Consider the following 16079-nt stretch of genomic DNA (forward strand, 5'->3'; position numbering starts at 1 on the left):
AAAACAAATCACATAACTCATCTGTAAGTCCAGCAAATTAAAATCCCATAGGGCATCTAGCTCTATGGAAAGAGTTAGAAAATTTTGCTTTAAGTAAGAAAACTGGCAAGACCTAACAAAATGTTGCAGTAACACTGCATGCTTTAGGCTTCACCTTCTTATTGTTATTTTTCTAACATTATCACTATGCAACATTTAAAGTTCATTAGCAAGAATATTTATTCTGGAGTCAGTTGTACTGGTATTATAATAATAACTCAATTTCATGCATCTCAAAACAATAATTATATTTGTTTAAAAACTAGATAGACAATGTTTAACAGATCAAAAGCATTTATTGTGCAGTTACCTTTTATGATATTCACATATTTACTTCAACAAACTTCACTAAGTCACCACTGTGTCAAAGAATATGGGACATATGTTGGTAAGTCACACTGGAAATCACCTGATTTATCCCCATTTGTTATGAAACACAGAGTTTTGAATCTGCACTAAAATCCCTTACTCTACTGAACCAACTGATCATACAGTTTTGACAATATCACAGTAATCACAGAGAAAATGTGAGGTTCAGGAAATGTTCCATAAGGTAAATGATTGCAGAGGATGGCTTTCAGAAAAATGTTAGTAGTTATACATTCAATAAGGTTTCTGTATGCATATGAATATAAGATAAAAATTTCATTTAAACTTCCTTCACAAATACAGGTTGATAATACAGTTCTCGTGTTCCCAAAAAACCTGAATACATCAGTGCTTTTAAGGAACATTACCTGGGTTTTACATTTGGTGTTTTTAAGGAACATTACCTGGGTTTTACATTTCAGGTTCTATTCCTATTTGTGAATTATGCTCATAAATATATCAAAAAACTGCCTGAGTCCATTTGGAGGAATACAAATGAAATGTCTTTGTTGCAATATTGATGTGTCTTGCTGAATTTGGACACAGCACTGATTTAAGATCCATCATCTGTTTAAATGGTACGTGTGTCCATAATTTCCACACAGCTGGCTTCAGTAACATATTAACAATTCACAGAAAGCTTCATTAATATATTTTTCAATGTTAAAATGCTTTGTAAACATTTCAGGGCAGAGATTCTTTGCCAAGTGCCTGTTTTGAGGAGCCTTTCAGGTATGAGGTGAGTCTGTGACCCGTGGTCACTGCCCAGCTTTCACTGTGTGACTGTAACAAATCCACACCCAGTGACCCCATCTCTGACCCACATCCCAGGCCATGGCAATGCAGCCATTCCTTGAAATTCCTTGAAAAAAAAAGCCACTTGTTCACATTTTTCATAAAAGTGAACAAAAGGGATCTGAGGATGGATACCTCAAAAAGACATCCAGAAAAAACAACCCCCACAATGTTCACAACACAACAAAAATGTTCAGTGTTTCTGACCTGTTTTACCAGCCACAGACTGGTGTATGATGCAGCAGCCTAGCTATTCCTCCAGGAGAGGAAAACCCATTGCTTCTGAGTCATGGACTAGGAGAGGAAATTCCTAAGCAAAGAAGATTGCATACTGGCAATATTCAAAGAATGAAAATGGCTAAAAAACAAGCTGAGAGGTATCATGACTGAAAATGTTCCCAGGAACAAGAAGCGGACAGGAAGGGAAGGAAACTGTTAGGCACTAAAATAATCCCAGAGACACAGGAATATGGGTGTTTTAAGGCCCTGGAACAGGAACAGCTTCACTCTGAAACAAAGCAAAGCTGCAGTTTGAGGAATTTGCCCAGAGTACCACCCATCAAATTCAAACAAAATCTTGAGTCCTGAAAGAAAGGAACAGAAGGTGTCCATTTGCTAGAGCTGAAGGAAAATGAAGAACTGTTCTTGCATCTGGGCACAACTGCCTTGTTCTTTTGCTGATCAGAAAATAAACTCAGATGATTTTACACAAAGCATACCACAGTGTCCTCTCTCCTGCCTGTCTGGGGACAATGAATATCTATATCAGTGTGGCCCAGAAGGAGAAGAAAACTCAAGATCATACTCAAAACTTTTTTTTTGTTTTTTACAAAAAATTAAGAACTAAATAAAGATAGTGAAAAAAACTACATAGAAATATACAAGCACCAAAATTGGAATGACTGGCTTATCTCCCCTCTAGGAAAGCAGCACACAAAATCTCCAATTTCAAAGACCACATAGCTAATTTTTTTCCATTTTTTTGCCCAAAAGAAAAATTAAGAAACCCCAAACTCTCAGTTCGATGTAACACAACTGCAGTATTTTTTTTCTTTTTTTTTCTTGAGAGTTCAAAAACAAAACCCAAAGAAGCTGAAGCCTAATTGTGGTACCACCTTACTGGGGTTTCCACAGTAAGACAGAATAGAGAAAAGCAGATAATAAAATCATCCCAGATGTCTGTTATGAATAGACAGGGGCAGACAAGTAATCCACCCTGAAGAGAGACTGACATCAAGCTTGACATCAAGCCCACTTTAGAACAAGCCCTGTGTGGTGACAGGAGTGAGCAGGATGTATGGATTTAAACCCATAAAGAAATAAGAGAAGAGAACTGAGTTTCAATTTTGCACCCCAAAAAGATAGTGCATAAAATAGAGATGCCTTTGTCAACAGTTTCTAAAAGAACTATGTTCTATTATAACCTCAACAAAAAAATTTAATTTGTCCTGAAATTAAATTTTACAGGCTATCATTTTAACAAGAAAATTTGATTATATTGAAGGTTAAACTAAAAGATTCTTTTCTCTTCAACCCAAGCTTAAAATGAAAATGTAATTACAGTGATAAATACTCTTTAATATACATTTTTGTTTAGCTATACTGCTGTATTTTTGATCCATCAGCTGTAAGAATGAACTAATATAATTCAAAATTTTGAAAAGTGTTTTATCTGATGGATCACTACCTGGTATAAACTTTAATATATTATATCAGTATTTTATAAGAATGCTTATTCTGTTTAAAAAGATACAGCACAGGACTGACTTCATTAAGGAGAAGTGATATTTTTAAGAATTCATGTGCCTGATATTTGATTAACTGAGATGTATCTCACTCCTGTTTCCAGACTCTTAAATTAAAAGGTTTTCCACCATCTTAGGTTGAATGCAACAGTCTTTTAGGGAAATGTAAAATTCTTTTGCCTTATAAAGAGACCTGGTTCCCTCTGAAAAACCTCTGAAATCTTTCTCTCCTAAACTGTGCCCTGAGACACTCTCTCTACCCCCAGTGAGGGTGATAAAATGCACCTGCCGCTAGCAGGGATATGAAACTGGGAAGCTTGATAGGGATCCCCACACCCAATAAGAACATGAGTGGTAAAATTATCCATCACAATCTGAAGGTCAAGTTGTCAAAAACACCTATGTTTACTAGAGATGCTGGAACAGAAGACTTAAAATATTAAGTGTTTTAATAAAGGCTTCAAAACTAGTTTCTTTGTCCTCTGTGAACTATGAGGAGCAGCAACAGCAGATAACACAAGGACAATAAAAGTGAAAAACATTCAACTCTGCTGAGAGAACACCTGAGAAAATGTAGGTTGAACCAGCTACCACTTACAAGTATTCATAACTAATAAACAAATAGAGGAAACAGTGCCAGATATTTATTTCAGTGGTGGGATTTTTGTTTTCAAGAACTTTTCTATCATAAAAAAAACAGGCAATAAGTCACTAATACCTGATATACCTTCATGATATTGACAGTTCCTTCTCCATGCTGGCCTGGGGATCCTTGGCTCTGCAGCAGGTTTCTCACTGTCTCCTCCATTCTAGAGAATAAAAATATTTATAAAAGTCAACTGCATGGAAAAAATTTAAGAGTTGCATTCAGTGTTTTTGCTCTTTACAAGAGCCTAATGCATCCATGGCTACCACGAAATTAATATTTAAAGACAATCCTAGCCTCATAATGTTCTCATGCTCCATGTTATGAATAACACATTAAGGGCACTCTTTTATCTTTTGAATATGCACAGTAATTAGTTGTATTGTTTAAACCCTACCCAAGCACTGTCACTAAACTAAAACCAAATGTGTGCAAAAGACATCACCTTGTTAACAGTGCAAACAACACCACGATGAGATTATTGCCTTTTAGGAGCAGCCAGGTTAAAAACCCCTCACAGAGCTGTGTTCTGAGCCACAGTGGGGTCTGTGCAGCTCAGAGAGGCTGTCCATGGCTATGGGAACACTGTGCCCATGGCCTTGGTTCAAGGGGGCACAGCAGCTGAACACCTTCACCCTCTCTGCCCTTTCAAACAGGTGCCAAAAGCTCCAGTCTGGTACCACCACCTCAGGACAGTGCAATCAACTCCAGCTCCATCTAATCAAGGAGACAGGTTTGCACTTCCATTTTAAAAGTTGTTAATAGGCACCATCAAAAGCCATCTTTGATCTACACACATTCATCAAGAATGTTAAAATGATGATAACACCAACCCTGCTAAATGGAGCCTGCTCAGAAAAAGGAGTTCTGGTCCTTCCCACAATGGGAAAAAGGGAAACCACCTATGAAACACTGCCCCATTCAAGGTGGGTCAGAAATTAAATCCCATGGGCTTGGATGTCAAAAGGCTGATCACAAACAGCAGGGCTGGGAGTAAGGCTGGTTTCAGCTGTGGGTAAGAGGAGGAAAAGGATCAAAATACGAGAGGAGCAGTGATGGACACAACAACAAAACCACTGGATTTCACAACTAAAAATCGTGAAAGTTCCAGCCAAAGATCCTCACACTTCTCCCCACTCCCCACACAGATTCTCACCCCAGCACAGCCTCTCCTTCAGCTGTGTTGCAACAGTTTTTCTCTCTCCCTTTCAGATTTTCTCTTCTTTTCCTTTCAAGCAGTCTCAGTCCCTGAGACAGTGGGAAAAACAGCCCAGATGGAATAGGGGCTGGAGAAGGGAAAACTGCTGTGGCACAGACACAAGGGTGATGCAAAGGCAGGAGAGAGAAATACCTTAGCTCATACTGCCAGATACACTGTATATTAAAACAGTGACCTTGAAGAAGGCGCCAGCATTCCTGGGCATATCAGACCAGCAACTGCCTGCTGTTGTTTATTTCTACTGTGTTTAGAGAAACATGACTTTTTTGTGTAGTATTCTTTCCAAATGAAATTGAGCAGAAGAATTATTCACAGGGTATCTTTTTTATATTTGTTTATTTCTAAGGTAACAATCCAACGAGACAGAAAATATTAGCTAACTGCTCTGGCCAAAGGCCAACAGCATTATCTTTTATATGAGCCTCTTGGTCTTTCTGTTCTTTCAATCTTATTACAATGAATGGCATTGGCTAATTAAGCAACAATGTGATGTTATTCCAGGTTTTCTCCTTCCAAGTCAACCCACCACACTACTTTTCAAGAAGCTGACACTGGGTGCTCATTCTACCCAGATGAACACTGACATTCTACTTATTTCTGTGAGGTTTTTTTGTCATTGATGTGCAGACTTCTACACTGCCAGAATGCCCACAGAATAGTTTGACCATCTGTTGACCAAATGTGCATAAAATCAAGCCAGCTCTAATCTCTAGTGCAGACAGTGGTGCAGTTTTTCAGTTGCAGATTGGAACCATTTCTGCTCATAGGCTGACCTTAATCAGATGCCTTTTACAAGAAAGAACAAATCATTTTGGTTCACACCATAAATTCCTGTGCAGTCCTCACAGAAAGATTTAATTTCCTAACATGTCCACCATTTCATTTTTAAATTAATGGTGTAATAGCATTCTTAATTATTGTGTTTATCTATGCAAATTCAGTTCCACTGCTAGTCCTCCACAACATTCTTCCAAATTAATAAACAAACAAAAATGGGAGAAAGAATAGATTCAACCAGCACTAAATCACGGTTTTTCAATTTAGAACTAAGAGTATTAATGAAAATAAAGTCTAGTTGCATATTACTATGATCACTTAAACCAGCTCAGGAAAATTATGAATTCCTAATTCAATAGGTCCTTTAATCTTCAGTCAAACTCAGATAATCTATTTTAGACCACAGGCCTGCCTTGTTGAACAGCTTTAGAGGGGCAGGTGAGCACTCAGCTTCTTGTGGCAATCAGAAACATCTCCCATCAGCACTTAGATGTCTAAGCAATAGGGTAATTTTTGCAACATGACCAAGAGCTCAGTTAAAGGCAATTGAAACTTCCGGGTTTTGCTGTTTGCAGCTCCTATAAAAGTCTGTAAGAGCTGACAGCTATTAAGTTGAATCACAGACATTACAGACTATGTGGTCACATCACCATCAAACCAGCCCTGGGAGGATATTACAAGCTTTGGGTAGCCATAGAATAGCTGAAAAAGAAGAAAAAACTAGGAGAAAACAGGGAGGTGAATTATGCTTGCAGTCAAATCCACTGCAAAGCTCTGATGGCCAGTGCTGCTGCAGTTTGTGAGCTGCTGATTCTTCACTCACATCCCAATTGTCCTTTTCTAGGACCAAATATGGTACAGGAGGATAATCAAGACTTGTTTCTTATGAATGAGAGTTTTTGATGCATGAATTAATGGCACCTTAATTGAAAAGCTATTGTCAGCTTATGATCTATAAAACTCTCCTCAGTGACAACACTTGCCACAGCAATTTACTACAAATCCTATTTACAGAATGCAAAAATAATGGAGCCTCTATAAATTCAGCTTGGGATCCCGTGTTTTGCTCCCTCAACAAGGCCACCAAAGGGCATGAAAATTTTGGAAGTGAAGCAGAAAAATTATGAGCTTTATGAAAGGCTATTTCTACACATTGACCTATATTTTTTCTCCTTCTGGTAACCACAAAAGGTTATCTACTCTTGGTTTTGATTCTAATATCTCAGCTGGACCCAATCCAACATCCAGCACTTCCAGATTATTTTCAGGATAGTTATCCCCACATGTGTATTCTGCCTTCTTGCTGCACTGCTTTGCCAAGGATTCTCTGTATCTTATGTAACTAGCAAGCTGTTAAAATCTGAAAAATCAGCCTCTAAAGCTCATAACTTCTGAGTCTACATTCTTCAAGCACTATTTAAGAACATTTATTTTCCCCTTTCTTTTGTATCTTATTTACTGTCTATTCATCTGAAGCATCTTGCGCCATTAAATTTTCTGTTACATCTCTCATTCGAATTGTCATTTTCTTAAAACTCAAGTGTTCCTTTCAACTTCTATTTCTTAATAAATCTATGGGGGGTGTTTTAGGCGGAAAGTAAATGAAAACCATGTTCAACACAAGCTCCTTAAGTTTCCTGACAAAATACCAGTTTAGTGTGGGGGACAGATCCTCACCAGTCCTAACCTAAGGATAAATGTCTCAAAGCACAAAACAGAAGAAGAAATGAGGCATTCAGAAACCAGAATCTGTTCTTGAACTATAAGAATTTAAGTAACATAAAATATTAATGATGCTGTGGAAAGCACTGTCAAGATTCCATGTGGAAGATATTTACAATTACAACCACAAGTGTTCAGGAGTGGCTTATCCAGAGAGGATTCCACAAAAGGGATTGCTCTGAAGCTGTTGAAATGACAGTGTGTGCCACAAGAAGAGACTAAACAACTTGCTAAACTTAAGAGACTGAGGGTTTAAGCAGCCAGGTATGACTTATACAAGAGAATCAGTGGGAAAAAGGTAAAATGTGATAGAAAACTATATCAACCTAAGGCAGATGATTGAAAAACAAGTTGTATTTCATGGTTAGAAATACATCTAGGCTGGAATTAGAATGTTTCTAATAATTTAAAAAGTGAGACTCTTAACCAGCCTGCCAGGTGGAGTAACAGGATGAGAAATACAAACAGTTTCAAGCCACAATTGATTCATTTATGAAATTAATTACACATCATGTCAAGAGCTGAGGATTTGAATTTACGATCCACAGGTTCTTGCTGCTATTCCTCCTGACCCAAAATCACTCCTACACTTAAAATATGCAATTTGTCCTGTGCTGTTGAGGGAATATCAGGAAATTAACCCATTTGCAATATACAGTAATTTATTTTGTTGGGTTTTTTTTCTGAGTGTGTTTCTGGGCAAGGAGAAGACAGGAACCTATGGAACGGAGGAAACATCATTCCCTGCCCAGGGAGCAGCCCACAGAGCACAGATGCTCATGTGCCCAAGGCTGCAGGAGGAAGCTGCCTCTGGTATTTTTGCTGGAGACTTGCTTTTAATGCTGTGTTTCTGACAGCTCTGCTGCCTCCCTCTCCTGCCTGGCCCTGCTGGCTCCACTCCCTGCAAGAGCCATAGCACAGCATCAGCCAGGCCAGGTTGATGTTGCTGCATCACTACTGAGCAATTCAGCTCCTAAATCCCCTACCAGTTTTCTCAGGACCATCACTTGCACAGGCAGGCACATACTTTGTGCCATCCCACAGCAATACCATGGTCAGAAATCCTGCTTTGTGCCTCTGCCATAAATAAACACTTTCCCTGGCCCACACTCAGCTCTCCCTCCCAGGGACAGGCAGCACAGAGCTGTTCAGCAATAGAAGGTTGATGACAGATTCAACCCCTTCCCCCCCTGACCTATTTCCTTCCAGATTTCCACAGGCTGGCAGCTGCCTTTTGCTAGGTGCTATCACCTTCCCTCCTCATCATCCTCAAGCTCGGTGGTTATTTCAAATGTATGTCACAAGAATTCCTTCAGCTTGATTCTGATTTAGTTTTACAGAGATATATCCAAAGGTTTCTACAAAATCCCACTGCAGCTGTTGAGCTTTATGTTTCATTTTTTTCTTTCTCATTTCATGCAAGGTGCAGGATAATTTTTTAGTCTTAGAGAAAAATATCAATAACAGATCTTTCTCTGTCTTCAGCCTGTTACTTCAGTGTAGTTAAAATCCTCAGGAAGATATTTTTTTTTCCAGCTCTTATCTGTGAAAGAATGAAGCTTCCTGTCTCTCTCCTATTTATGTCTCCCAACTTCTCTTTTCAGTTAGAGCTTTCCTGGTGATGTGCTCTGAGTTTTAGCTCCTTGAGCTGTCTCAGCCCTTCCTACCACCTGATCACAGACAAAGGAACAGGTTCCTCTGTGGTTTCTCAGCTCTTTTAGCTCCTGTTCACCTGTAAACCAGCTGGTATTTTCACCAGCAGGACTTTGGTTGTCTCTTTGGAGACTACATTCTGTCTGGCATTGTCATAGAACTCTGTCCAAGCTTCCCAGCTCCCTCTCCAATCTCATTATCCAACCAAACAAAGAGCTTCTCTCAGATCCCAGACAAATCTGTTTCCCTACTTGTTAGTAATTTTAAACTTCAGGATTGGGCTTACCTGCATCTCACTTCCCTCACCACTCCATTCAAAGCTTTGCAATGCACCAGGTTAAACAGGAAAAATATCAAAGTGGCTTTACAAGATGTAACAGGGAAAAAAAAGCTCATCACCAGCAGTTCCTGTTCACTGCATCCTTGCAGGAATGTCTTTCCTTCTACCTGGTTTCAATTAAATTAGTGGCTGTGTGCTCTGTCTCCAGGGATTCCCATTAGGAGCAGACATGGCTGCCTGCTCTCCTCAGCCCTGCAGGCTCCTCTCCAGACTGTGCAGCGTCCTGCAGCCCCACTGAGAGCCCCATGTGGGAGCCATGGTTGGTGTCCCCAGGATGAGCCACCCCCATGGTGGTCCCAGGATGAGCCACCCCCATGGTGTCCCCAGCTCTGCTGTCCCCTGTGCCCTCCTGCCAGCTGCGAGCCCATGGCTTCAAGGGCTGGGGCCTAGGAGACAAACACAAAATTCTATAAAGAATTTAGATATTGGAAATGGATTAAAGAGAGAGAGAGAAGTGCAAATGGGTATGTGATGAACTTAAAAAGAGAACTGACAGATGGGAAATGCTGGGGCTTTAAACCCCAAGGGGTTTTCAGCTCTGCTTAGGATCCAGCACTGGTACAAGCCTGATAGCAGCGAGCTGGGCAAAGCAGAATGCTCAATATCCCCATTTAATATTTCAGTTGGAAAATAAAGTAATAACATCCTTCATAACAGCAGCAGAAAGATGCACACATAATGTATAATTTATATTTATTCTTTCTGTTCATCAGCACAGGTGCTTATCAATCCAGAAATATCCAGGAAAATCCTTCTCCTGCAGCACCATCTCCACCCTTTCCCCACCACAGCCTTGTGGCATTTCCAAACTGCACAAGCCATGCAGTTTTCACATATTCATACAAATCCCTCTTTCCAAAACACACTCCAAGCATATCTGACCTGTTGCCCAAAGGGCACTCTGAGGATGAGGAGCATCACAAGTACCTTGTGCATGATGAAGGCAATGACTGCACAGGCCTGCTGGGTGAAACAGGCCTTGAGCTCCAGTCACACGGGCAGAGGAGGATCCTCTACTCAATCAGAGAATCCTCTACTCAATTGAGACAACCCAGTCAGGTTCTCTGTCCCTGGACCATGCCAACACTCCAAATTGCACAGAACTGAAAAAGTGAGAACAACTTCTACTGTGTTGAACCACTGGCCATTGATCTCAGTGGAAATTTTCAAGGTATCCTTAAAATAACAGGAATGTTTTGAGTACCAGATAAGTAGGTGATTTTGAGCACCACATAAGGGTAGGATTTTGAAAGACCTCAGCATTGGCACATCACTGCTCCCACACAAGTCTGAATTCTGTTATCACGAATGACATTTCTCTGAAACTGCTCTAACCGCCATGTGAGCCAGGAAATGTTGGAAGTGTTTCCATTGTCTCCCTCAGTCATATGGATTTCACTCATCAAACTTCTATCTACAGCAAAAAGCTTCTGAACAGCACTAGAAATCAGTGGTAATGTTTATTTCTGTGTTGACAGATAGACAAATGCCATATGGGCTGCATGGGTGTCTTCCATCACCAGCCCTGTGTATGATTTTGGAAGTTACAGGGATGGAGGAACAAAATCCAGCCCAAGACTAAGCTTTGCAGAAAAACTGCTCACCAGCAATTGAAAGGAATTTTCATCTGCAAGGACTGTCCCTCCTACAGGTCCCCAATAACATATTTGGGACTTTAGGACAGAAGATATTTTCATTAACTATAAGTGGATAGAACCAGGCACACACAGAAAGTTAATTATTGTGTCATCTTAAACATATGTTCATAAGTTCCAACTGTATTCATGCTGGAGGCACCAGAAATAGTCACAACTAAAAGCTTCAGAAAAAATTACAGGCAACTATACAAACAGACTGCAAATATTTCCAATTTCATATAATGGTGGGGGTTTACTTTTTTATTGTTTTTCTACATTTTAAACAAATATTTGTTTTTCCATATTTGCAAATGTTTAGCTGGATGGAAAGATATATCTACCAGTTCCTCCAAATACTCATATTTCATTTTGCATAGTGATGCAGACCAACCACTACTGTACAGAATTGTACAGCCACTCAAAATTAAAAAGCTCTTGTTCAATTCTGAGTCACAGCTTCAAGGTGGTACCAACACCATCCTCACACAGGTGCAAAAATTTCCTCATTATGTCACAATGAGGAAATTTATGCTGTTTGTGAATTTAAGGACTCTGAAGAACTAACTACCAACGGAGTCAATGGGACTCTAAAGAAAAAAAAAAGATAAATTCAAGAAACCATTCCTAGTTTCATTCCATAACCTAAATTTCACATCAAAAATCAAATTTTCATGACAGTTCTAGCCCTTTTCTGACGTTGTACAGCCAACTGCAAAGGCCCAAACTCTTGCACATGTAACTACACAAGACCCAGCCATGAGAGGAAGCTTCCCACCTTGAACTGAGATTCCCCCAAAATGGGTCACCTCTGATGTTCACAAAGAATATAAACAAACAATGTTCAGATTCCAAACCATGAGATTTGCTTAAAAGTACTTTTAAAGAGACAATAGGCAGTCTTAGTAAATTTTAGTAAAATCTTAGTAAATTCTTTTGAAGTTTTTGGGACTTCAGCCTTTCCAAATTTCAGCTCAAAAATACTGCAATAAACAAAGTAAAAAACTGAGATTTTCACATCAGCTGTGACTTCCTGAAAACCTCTAAATATAAGATCAGCAAAGATGGATGAAATGTGTAGGAATACTCCAAGTGATGTTTGCATTACAAATAACTATATGATATTTTAATTCCAAGGGGGATAATGTGCTGCTGCAGTATATCTAAAATTTCTCTTTCCTTTCTTCTCCTCAGCAGACAGCTTGCTTTGGACCTTCAGATATACTCCAAACAGAGGGAATGAAGCATTTCTGGGCTGGCCAGCTGTGATCAGGAGCAGCTGATGCTCTGATGTCCCCTCTGTGTGACTGGGAACAGCTCACACAACAAACCCTCCTCATTTCACTCTCCAAATTACCAAGTTATAGAATGAAAAGTATATAAATAAAATGCTTCCAACATGTTTTGCCTCAAAGTAGAGCCAAAGTGACTGCCAGGACAGTGAATGCCAAGTATCTTCCGCTGAGCATAAGGGATGCCTTCATCCAGGTAGGTTTCCTGCAACACAGATCCCTATTCCAGTGGTGCCCAGCTCAAAGGGAGTTTATTCTCCTGCAGGACAGATGCACTAAGCAGCAATATAGATCTGCTATTAAAGAAACCTCAGATGTACAAATAATTACTCTTGCAGAGTAATTTTCAGGTGGTTAGAGAACACCCACAAGAGCGGGTCATGTCAGAATGAAAGCCTTGTGGCTTTAGATTTCCAAACCATAGCAGCAAAGCAAACCAGCCTAAACAAGTAATAGATGGTCAGAATAATGGTCTCCAAGGGCTTAATTACCTGTGTCATTAGGTAGTGGTAGCCTCTCTAAAATTATATTGACAGCTTTTCTACAACCAAGCAGCTGATAATGAGGCAATAAAAATACATGACAGTGCACACAGAAGAGTGCTGCAGCAGTGTCATAAACAGCACCATCAGCTTTGATACCAACAAACAAGAGCTGCACAAAACTAATTGTGAGCTGCTCACAAAAAATCAAGGACATGCATTTTGTCATTAATAACTTTTCATGTTCTCCCCTTCTGTATGTGTGCAAGCCTGTCAAAAGCTAAAGAAGATAAGGAGGGAAAAAGAATAATATCAAGATACAAATGAAATGCAAGAGGAAAAAAGGAACAGCTGTATTAAAACAAACAAACAAAAAAGGCAGGGACAGTTTTATGCCTCCAAGTTAATTTCCATAAAGGACTCTACCATCTTTCCAAACACAGTATTCTGTCACAGCCACCATCCATTGTATGATGTAACAAAAGGAGTACACAGCTTCAAAATGCCAAATTTGACCTATTAAAGCTCTTCTCTTTAAACTGGATTATCCTGGAGACAAACAGAGTAAATGCAGGGAAACGTTTCTGTATGTAGGATTTGCACTGAAATGCACAGAAATATTTGCTGCATGGATTGGCTTCCACAACTGCCTGCTCCCATTTGAAGAAAGAAAGGAGAGAAATGAGAGGAAGAGAACAATACAAGACATGAGGATCAGAAATAAAGACAACACGGCATAAAAGAACTTTGAAGACAAAAAAAAAAAAAGACATGAAAAATTTAAGTAAGAAGTAAGGAGGCAGAAAAAAAAAGTATAACAAAAAAGTTAAATGTACAGACAAGATTAGTGAAAAGATGTGTAGACAGACATCTCTAAGGTGCAAATGTTTAACCATTTGTACTGTATTGGTATTTCTTTTGAGAAACAGGAGACCATTTAAGAAGGGCTTAGAGAAAGATTTTCAGTCCAACTACAGCCCTAAGTGGAGAATCACAACATCTCTCCCTCCTCCACTCTCAAGCACTCATTCTTTAATCATTTATCTTCAGCACAGCACGGGATCCATTTTCAAACAGCTCTGCAGGATTTTAGCCACATGGCTCCCATTGTGTTTAATGGAAATCCTGTGGGCACAGCTCAGTATGAGGCTTTCAAAATGTACACCAAAAATCTCTAAATAATGCACTAGTTGAACATTACCCTGTTTACTTCTCATAGGACATGACTATAATGAAGCAAAGGTTAGGTCATTTGTAAAAGCAGTATTTATTGCAAAGCTCATTAATGTTTCCTATAGGAATTTTTTTTTCCACTGTAAAAATATTTAGCATAACTATTTAGGATTCTTTTTTTTCATAATATCTAAAGCAGAGAATAAAATCAACTCAAACCTCATTTGCTTCAGAAAGGAAGATCCAGCAGTTAAAACATCAGCCTATGCTTCAAGAAACCTTTTTTCAAGACTTCCCACTGTCATAGGATACCTCTGTGGCTTTGTCTCATATTTTCCCTCTGAAAATTGAGTTAACAGTTTCTATTTCATAACAGCTTTATGATGATTATAAATACCAGTGAAGCACTAATCAAAGATTCATCAGAAAAAAGCCTCAATATGAACTCCCTTCTCTCCCTTCAAGAGGAAGGCTGTTTCCACGATGAGGTCTGACACAACTTGAAAGCTTTGAGAAATGCAAATCTTTGCCATCCAGCTCTATAAAGACAAGGGCTTCATTTCTGTGCTTTCACCTTTCACAAGCAGCATTCAGAACAGATCCATGCACACACAACTTTAATCAACTTTCATGCACCCAAACAGGAGATCATATTCCATCGTCCCTTGGAATAAAAACCACAGAAAGTTTCAGGGACTTCCATTCCAAGGGACAGATCCTCAGCCTTTGGAACACGTGCTAAGTGGAACAGCTCTGCTGCAGAGGAAAGGCTGATACATCCACTAGGCAAAGGTTTAACCAAGGAACAGCAAACAGAGCATATTTAACACATATTTCTAGCTCCAGAAATTAATATTAGATGCAATATTAACATCACAAGTTTACTACAAACTGTCACCTTACCCTTGCAATTTCTGCTACCTGAAAAATGTAAGATCACCCCAGGAATAAACACATTTATGTTAAAATACCTCAAAATTTGACTCAGCAAATAAAATTCTTATGTTAAGAACTAGATTAGCACTTTTTCCTGGATGTACAAGAACTGATACCAGATACGGCAGTATAATAAGAAAACCTCAAGAAACGTCTATAAAACATGAGGTTCAGCATTTTGCAAGGTTCTGAGTTTGTCAGAGGAATTCAGAAAAATTAGATGACTCTATAAACTACAGTGTCTACCAGTTTCCAACTGTAGCAGCATGAATTATTGCAAAATTGCCTAACTTTGAGCACAAGTCATTCCACTGAACTCAAGAGTTCACTCCATAGAGTCAGAGCCTTTGTGACTTAAGTGAACAGCCAGGTTGTGTTTTAGCTGATCTGGTGGAGACAAAGCCTCCCAAGCCTGCCTTGCTAAGAAATTATTTAGTGGTTCTCCTGAGGGACTTCTTTTCCCCTCTAAGCAAGAATCAACACAAAGAAAAAGATCCCTTTGAATTCCTAATTAAATATTATAAAAGTTGAAAGAAAACTACAGTTATCTTATAGCACACTATTACCATGCTGGACACTGATTTCTAGCAAATCATTTTAGATATCTATGTCCAGGAGGGGAAAAGGGCAATAACAACAAAAAAAGTCACAGTGATACAGGAAAGAGAGGCTGGGCTGAACATGTTGGGAATGAATGTCAAGCACTGAGCAGCAGCACCTCATAGTGCTAAAACTTGAAATATTCTATTTATTCTCCAGAAAGGAAGGACCATTTACCTTCATCATGAGCAAAAATGCTACAGAGGGCAGGACCTCTTGTGCATGACAGGGGAATTGCCACAATGGGAGAAGAAGGTTTGTCAGGTCCTTTTATATCCGTAGCTGGGTGTGGCATTCACATTCTCTGAAAATAATCCCTTCACCCAGGATTGTTCTCCTGGGAAGCTGAGAAGCCTCAGAGAAAAGGAAAACAATTCTTATCTCATTTGTTTCTCCTGTGTTTTGCTCATTTGGAATGTGTTTGGAGATTGTTTACCCACAGGTGATTGTTCCATTGGATTCTGCTGTGAGCTGTTTTCACTCTTTGGCCAATCAAGGCCAAGCTGTGTCGGGGCTCTGGAAAGAGTCACGAGTTTTCATTATTATCTTTTCAGCATTCAGTAGGTAACCTTTATGTATTATTTAGTACAGTATTCAATAATATAATATAGTATTATAAAGTAATAAATTAGCCTTCTGAGAGCATGGAGTCGATGC

General features: G+C 39.2%; 1 protein-coding gene across 1 annotated transcript in view; it reads right to left on the reverse strand.

Annotated features, from left to right (window-relative positions):
* NCKAP5 (NCK associated protein 5) overlaps positions 1–16079 on the reverse strand; it is a 363982-nt gene that overhangs the window by 127025 nt on the left and 220878 nt on the right. The window contains exon 6 of the mRNA XM_058809518.1: positions 3667–3757. Within this exon, the coding sequence (XP_058665501.1) occupies positions 3667–3757 (91 nt within the window). The remainder of the gene's footprint in view (positions 1–3666; positions 3758–16079) is intronic.

The sequence above is a fragment of the Ammospiza caudacuta genome, chromosome 8 (genome assembly GCF_027887145.1).
Source record: "Ammospiza caudacuta isolate bAmmCau1 chromosome 8, bAmmCau1.pri, whole genome shotgun sequence".
NCBI lineage: Eukaryota > Metazoa > Chordata > Aves > Passeriformes > Passerellidae > Ammospiza > Ammospiza caudacuta.